The sequence below is a fragment of the Mus pahari genome, chromosome 2 (assembly GCF_900095145.1).
Source record: "Mus pahari chromosome 2, PAHARI_EIJ_v1.1, whole genome shotgun sequence".
In the NCBI taxonomy this organism is placed as follows: Eukaryota; Metazoa; Chordata; class Mammalia; order Rodentia; family Muridae; genus Mus; species Mus pahari.
In genome coordinates, this window is record NC_034591.1 from 143,644,714 (window position 1) to 143,652,478 (window position 7,765).

At 39.8% G+C, this 7,765-nt stretch overlaps 1 protein-coding gene across 2 annotated transcripts in view; it reads right to left on the minus strand.

Moving 5' to 3' along the window:
• Positions 1-7,765, minus strand: part of LOC110316359 (pregnancy zone protein) — a 45,886-nt gene that overhangs the window by 26,778 nt on the left and 11,343 nt on the right. For both annotated transcript variants that reach the window (XM_029534871.1, XM_029534870.1), the window contains exons 11-13: positions 5,543-5,704; positions 3,353-3,580; positions 1,494-1,557 (exon numbers count right to left, since the gene is read on the minus strand). In XM_029534871.1, coding sequence (XP_029390731.1) covers positions 1,494-1,557; positions 3,353-3,580; positions 5,543-5,704 — 454 coding nt within the window. The remainder of the gene's footprint in view (positions 1-1,493; positions 1,558-3,352; positions 3,581-5,542; positions 5,705-7,765) is intronic.

The following is a 7,765-nucleotide window of genomic DNA, read 5'->3' on the forward strand; positions in this document are numbered from 1 at the left end:
AAAAAATAATTTAGGAAAACTCCCATTATGCAGCTTCTAAGGGACATAGAGCACTTCCTGGGAGGGAGGGAGGGAGGGAGGGAGGGAGAGAGAGAGAGAGAGAGAGAGAGAGAGGAGAGAGAGAGAGACTCCTCCAGTTAACAGCATTGAAAAGTGAACGTGCCTCAGAGCAGCCACAGAGCTTTCTCTTCACGTCTGTTTGAAGAGGCTGTGTGTATGGAGCACGGATCTCCCCCTCAGCAAAAGCCAAAATGGGAGGCGAAATTATCCAGGAAACATCGACGGGGAAACTTTTTTTTTCTAGTAGGATATATAAAATCTTTGTGGCATGCAGGCCGATGGCATGATTCCTGAGGAATTTATTCTAAAAGAGACATTGTCTCTTTAAATGAACAGAGAGGGTAGAAAAAAGGGAGACTGATCCCTCTAAGTACTGGACACAAAAGCTGCTCTGTGCACATGTGATGCCTAGTGGGAAGGAAAGGGCGGTTGCAAGTGGTGTTGAGTTAAGAGGACAGAGACTCCAACCAGAGAGGATGGATGGTCCATGTTGGAATCCGGGGCTGTTTGTTTGTGAGGATTTCATTTCTCTCTCAGTGTGGCATCGATTGTATCCAAGGCCTCCCTGCCTACTCTATATGATTTTAAATTATTTAATTTGGGACTGTTTTTCAGCGTATGATGTATGAGATTTGGGGGCTTGAGGAAAGGCTGTGATGGACTGTGGTGTTTGATGATGAGAGACTGAATTTGACTTGTTGGGTGGGCACATGCATTTTTCAATCCTTGTGGTAAGCAGAATTCTAATCCTGGACATCTAGACCTGGAAATCTTTAAGTTATTTTATACGGCAATAAAGCCTTTGCAGATGTTAAACCAGGACCATGAGGTATGAAAAGTGTTTTGAGTTATCCAGGTGGAGTCAATGTCATTACAAGGTTGGTTGTAAAAGGGAGGCAGGCAGGTGAGGTTTGAAGATGGAGTGCTGAATGCACTTTGGAGGTAAAGGAAGGGAGTAGTAAAGCAAGAACATTGGGTCCTCTCCAGAGTTCAAGATCTAAGGCAGTCCTGCCAAGAACTTGACTTGAGCCCAGTGAGACTTCTGGACAGAAATATAAGATAAGCAATCTGTGTTGTTATGTGCCTGGAAATGTGTGATAACCCATCAGGGTAGCAATAGCGATCCAACACAAAAATTCATGAAGGAAATTTGTCTTCTCTCTTTCTCTTTTTTTAACATTTTTGATTTTTTCTTTTTGAAAATAATTATTAAATTAATATACTTTACTTCAGAAACAAAACCCTAAAACCCAGAAATGTTCTGACAGCTTCCTCCCTGGACAACAGAGGGCCGCCATGTGCTTCCACTTTGCTCAGATGTTGAGGTTTGACAAGATGAGAGTACATTAAAAAAAAAAAAAAAAAAAAAAAAAAAAAAAAAGAAAAAAAAAAAAAAAGAAAGAAAGAAAGAAAGAAAAGCAAGAGGTGCTTACTCTTTCCTTGTTCAAGCGACAACACATGGCTTCCTGAGTTGAAGATGCTTCCCCTTGCTTTGATCTGAAGAGAGAAGGAAATACACCCATTAGCACTGTGAGGTCTGTCTGCCCAGACAGGTTAAGGCATGTCGGCATGTCTGTTAGTATACTCATGATATATAAGTAACTATCATGCTGCTCCAACTCAGAAGTAATTTTTATTACCATATTTCCTTTCCATCATTTTCATGTGTGTGTGTGTGTTTCAGATAACAAGTACATAATGAACACACATGGTATGCACTCACAGATAAGTGGATATTAGCCTAAAAGCTCGGAATACCCAAGATACAATTCACAGCCCACATGAATCTCAAGAAGGAAGACTAAAGTGTGGATGCTCCAGTCCTTCTTAGAAGAGGGAACAAAATATTCAGGGGAGCAAAAAGGGAGACAAAGTGTGGAGCAGAGACTGAAGAAAAGGCCATCCAGAGAATGCCCCACCTGGGGACCCATTCCATATACAGACACCAAACCCAGACACTATTGTAGATACCAACAAGAGCTTGCTGACAGGAGCCTGATATAGCAGTATCCTGAGAGGCCCTGCTAGAACCTGACAAATATAGGCATGGATGCTCACAGCCAACCATTGGACTGAGCACTGGGTTCCTATTGGAGGAGCTAGAGGAACTACCCAAGGTGTTGAAGGGGTTTTCAACCCATAGGAAGAACAACAATATCAACCAATCAGACCCTCCCCCACCAGAGCTCCCAGGTACTAAACCACCAATCAAAGAGTATACATGGAGGGACCCCATGGTTCCAGCCACATATACAGTAGAGAAGGCTTTGTTGGACATCAATGGGAGGAGAGGCCCTTGGTCCTGGAAAGGCTTGATGCCCCAGGGTAGGGGAATGCCAGGGTAGGGAGGCAGGAGTGGGTGGGTGGGTGGGTGGGTGGGTGAGAGGTGGAGCACCCTCATAGAAGCAGGGAGAGGGAGGACGGGTTAGGGAGTTTCCAGAGGGGAAACAGGGAAACAAGATAACATTTGAATTGTAAATAAATAAAATATCCAATAAAAATAACAAGTATATAATTTTATGTTTTATTTTCTTTAGTATTTGTTATTCCTAGTAGTGTATGAAAAGTATGTATGTACATATTTTTAGCACCTACTATATGTGAAATATACTGTGGAGACAAATGTATAATACAAGTATCTTCTATTGTTACTTAAAATTTTTTTTTACATTTTTATTTATTTAATGTATGAATGCACACCAGAAGAGAGCATTAGATTCCATTACAGATGGTTGTGAGCCACCATGTAGTGGCAGGGAATTGAACTCAGGACCTCTGGAAGAGCATCCAGTGCTCTTAACCACTGAACCATCTCTCCAGCCCCTGGTTACTTTTATTTTAAAATAAACAAAGTGTATTTCTCATTCTCTGTGTGACCAACTCCAAGATGAGGTAATTTGAACAATTCTCTTTGTTTAATAATTGCATTGATTATTGTCTCAAGTATTCAGGTAAGATAACTGATACTTGTTTTTGAGGAAGAAGCCTAGTAAATTATCCAAGGTCTTAAGACTATGAAGAGATGAAACAGAAACTATAACTATTGTAAATGTGGCACATTTTTAAAATATAGAAATAAAGAAATGTTATTTAGAGTCAATATTTCAGTTGTGAACAAGACAAACGGTGAATTAAAGCATGAATAATTTCATAGGAAGCAGTTTATCTTCCAGTATATAAAAAACCCCTAAATATTAACACTAATATTCTATAAAACTCATTATTTTGAGAGTAACCTAGGAAATTTGGAGTCTATACAATTAGAAAGAGATGCAATGACTTTCATTCTTACCAGATAGTAAAAGGTTAAGTCTTTTTCATTCTTCATGATATCTTCATTCAAGAGGTATTGTATCCGGATCTCCTGAGTTTGCCCACAGGCCAAAGTACCAAAAACAAGTTCAAGTTGAACATAACTCTGACTTGGGGAAAAGACTCGAGTTGCAGACTGTTCTGCCTGTGTGTGAAATTCATCAAGCCACCAGTTATCATAGCAGATATGGTTCTGCTTGTAGGTGACCTAATAGAAAAAGGAACAAGACATTTGTATTTAGTGTTTGTCTGTTTATCATTCATCCATTCACCCACTCACACACCTACCCTCACTCACTCACTCACTCTATCTATCTATCTATCTATCTATCTATCTATCTATCTATCTATCTATCTATCTATCTGTTGTGGATTTGGTTTATTGCTTATATTATGTTACTTGGGTTCCTAAATGACATAGGAACTCAAATGCGGAAGCATGCGAGTGCATCTTCTTCCTTTCCCCATATGTCTTTCATTCTAGAATCCAGAGCATTTAGGTGGGCAGTGATGAATTTGCACAGCCGCTGTCAGAAAGATTAGAGTAGATTAACATACCACTGTTACATCTGTCTGTCTGTCTGTCTATCTATCTATTTATCTCTCTCTCTCTCTCTCTCTCTCTCTCTCTCTCTCTCTCTCTATCTATCTATCTATCTTCACTTACTTATATATCTTTTTTGTAAAAAGGTTGTTTTCTTAAATCTATACCCACTTTCCCACCTTCCTATTAAGATTATTTAAACTTCTGTATCTCAGGGTGGCTTTAAAACTCACAGTCTTCTTGCTTCTGCCTCCTGAGTGCTGGGATTGAGAAGTGCTCACTATGCTGGCAAAGCCCATGTACACGTTTTCTGTTCAGATTTATTTCATTAATTACACATATGAGCAATTATTTTACTTACCATACTTCACACACATATTTTTTGATTGAGTTCCCCATGAATCTTTTTTTATCCTATTACTGATCCCAGAGCATCTCTTCTTCCAGAGTTTCTCTCCTATTGTGCCTGTTTTGGTGTGTGACCCATTGCATTTAATTAGGGTTGTCTCATGAGTATGTGCTGTGGGCCATTTGATTGAGTGGGGCAATGTACTCATGGCTACATCACTGAGGAACATGATTTCCCTTTTCTCTGACAGCTCAGTGTTTTGTAACCTGTGGGTTGTAGCCCCTTTTGGGGGGGTGTCAAGCAACTCTTCCATAGTGGTCCCATATCAGATATCCTGCATATCATATATTTACGTTATGATTTATAACAGTAGCAAAATTAGTTAAGAAATAGCAACGAAAATAATTTATTAGTAACTGTATTAAAGGGTCACAGCACTAGGAAGGTTGAGATCCACCGATCTAGCTCCTCTGCCAGGGGTGGGGCCTTCTGAGTTCCTCTCCCATCTCTTATGCTAGTCCATCCTTGTATACAGGTCTTGTGTAGGTAGCTACTGCCATATATTTTTACGGCTTTATTTTTTATTTATAGTTTCCTTTTAATTATTTTATTAGATATTTTCTTCATTTACATTTCAAATGCTATACCGAATGTCCCCTATACCCTCCCCCCACCCTGCTCCCCCACCCACTCACTCCCACTTCTTGGTCCTGGCGTTCCCCTCTATGGGGCATATAAAGTTTGCAAGACCAAGGGGCCTCTCTTCCCAATGATGGCTGAATAGGCCATCTTCTGCTACATATGCAGCTAGAGACACGAGCTCTGGGGGTACTGGTTAGTTCATATTGTAGTTCCACCTATAGGGTTGCAGACCCCTTCAGCTCCTTGGGTACTTTCTCTAGCTCCTCCATTGGGGGCCATTTTTTACAGCTTTATTGCATAAGATTATTTGGCTGTTCGAGCACAGACAGCAATTATATTATGCTAAAGGAATCAGGTATAATCTAACTGGTAATAGAACTATGAAAATACCAAAAACTTCCAGGCAATCCCAGGAGACTCTTTCCAGTGTCTCAGAAGGCAGAGCATTCTGTAAGTATTCCTGACACAGAACTTTCTGCCTTCCCTTCCTTGTTCCCACATTGCTCAGTTTGACTTATTTCCTATCACATTTCCTTCTGTTCCCTGGAGTTCATATACCTCTCACTCACATATCCTTAAGTTGTGCAGTCCTGTGACCTAAGCCTTTTCAGCCTTGCATGCCCATTTCTACTTACCACAACTCTCATAAACGAAACTGTGAAGTTGGACGTGTCAATGGAAATGTTGGCCAAGCCATGCTCATCTGTAGTAAAAATGGACAGGTACCCAAGTGGAGACACGAGAGAAGTTATGTTTTTGTTGGGGATTGGATTATTCTTCTCATCAACAAGAAGAACCTAGAAACAGGAAATATCAGCCAGTTACAAGTGGCAGCTAGCCACTCCATTTCCCCAGGCTGTTCAGTCTACATCTTTGTCTCTTGCCCAGTCCTTGTCCTTTCCTGAAGATCTTCCCATCTGCAAATGAGACATTTTGTGAGCTTTAAATTGTGATATTTCTTTTAAATATTTCCTGTGGTTTTGAAAACAAATGGTTTATTTTTATTTTCTTTTAAATGGTTTTATTTACATTTTATTTTACATGTATGGGTGTTTGGTCTTCACGGATGTCTGTGCACCATGTGTGTGCCTGGTGCCCTTAGATTCAGAAGATGGCATCAGATCCTCTGGAATTGGAGTTTCACATGGTTGTGAGCTGCCATGTAGGTGCTGGGAACTGAATGTAGTTCTTCTGAAGGTTTAGTACTTAGCCACTAAGACATTTCCCCAGCTCCTTATTTTATTATTTTTAATTAACACTGTACAATTTTAGAGTACAGTGTCACATGTTGATAACTGTATCTAATGTGGAATGAATACATCCAGTTAATGAACCTCTCCATTACAGCTTGTGTCTTTTTTAAAACAAATATTTTTAATGAAACAGGGTCTCAGCCGGTTAGCTTTATGTCAATGTGGCACAAGCTGGAGTCCTTTTAGAAGAGGAGAACACTAACTGAGAAAATTTTCCCCACCAAATTGGCTTGTGGGCAAGTCTGTGGTGCATTTTCTTGACTGATGACATGGGAAGGCCTGGCCCATTGTGGGTGGCCCTACTCCCTGGGCAGGTGGTGCTGTGTTGCATGAAAACGCATTCTAAGCAAACCATGAGGAGCAAGCAAGTTAGCAGCACACTTCCATGGCCTTTGCCTCAGTTCCTGCCTCCAGGTTCCTGCCTTGGGTTCCTGCTCTGACTTCCCCACCTGGTGTGCTAGCATCTCTCTTTCTACATTCAATTTCTTGTGAACTCACATCTTACAGTTTTCTCATGATCTTCTCTCTACCTGTGGTGACCTTGTCAAACCACAACATACTTATCAGTGTCTTTCCAACTTGATATGAAATACTAAAGTGAATGAAAAAAGTATGAAGGTTAAATTCAGATATAAAATTCAAAATATAAATGAGGAAATTGCTCATATATTTAGCCCAAAGATTATTTACTGTAAAAGCAAACTTGAAAAAAAAATGCCTAAAACCTTAGCTATGCTATAAAAATGTAAATGAGCAGTTTGCTTAATTGTATCATCTGTCCTACATTTATCAACATTGCATTGTTTTAGTACTGAAAAAGAAGTCCAAAATTTTTTCAGTAATTAAAATTTTTATCATCTAGGTGACATGTTATTGATACCACTTGGATGCTAATTGTCTTGCAAAGTCCCCAAAGTCTATGCCTCCACTGTAGTTAGTGATGTCACCATACACACAACTCATAATATATAGAGACTTCCAAGACTCCAGGCTAAAATAAACCTTTATAAATTAATGGTCTCACATATCTTGTTATAGTAATGGAAAGATATATATATATATATATAAAACAGAGGCATGGAAAGGAATTGATTAAAATGTGCTTTGTTTTTCAACATTACACTATACTTGATAAATACAAAATTTGTTACAATTTCTTTTTCTAAATAACTGTTGTAATATATTTTGATTTTGCAATTAAAATTTTTTTTCTCAAAAGATCTCATGCCTGGGGGTTGGGAAAATGGGTCAGTGGGTCAAATGCGTCTTGTGTTGCATGAGGGTTCAATTCCTAGCACTACATAAATGCTGGTGGGTGTGGCAGCTTGACTATGGTTCCACAGCTTGGAATGTAAAGACGGGGATGTTTAGAGCAAGCTGGCTAGCTAGACTAGCCAGAATTGTCAAGCTCCAAGTTTAAGTGAGAGATCCTGCCTCAATGAATAGGGTAGAGAATGCCTGAGGAGGACCCCTGACACCAACCTTGAGCCTCCCTCCATACCATGCACACATGTACATGTGTGCCTACACTTGTGCCAAGATGTACACACATACACACACACACACAAACACACACACACACACACACACACACACACACACACA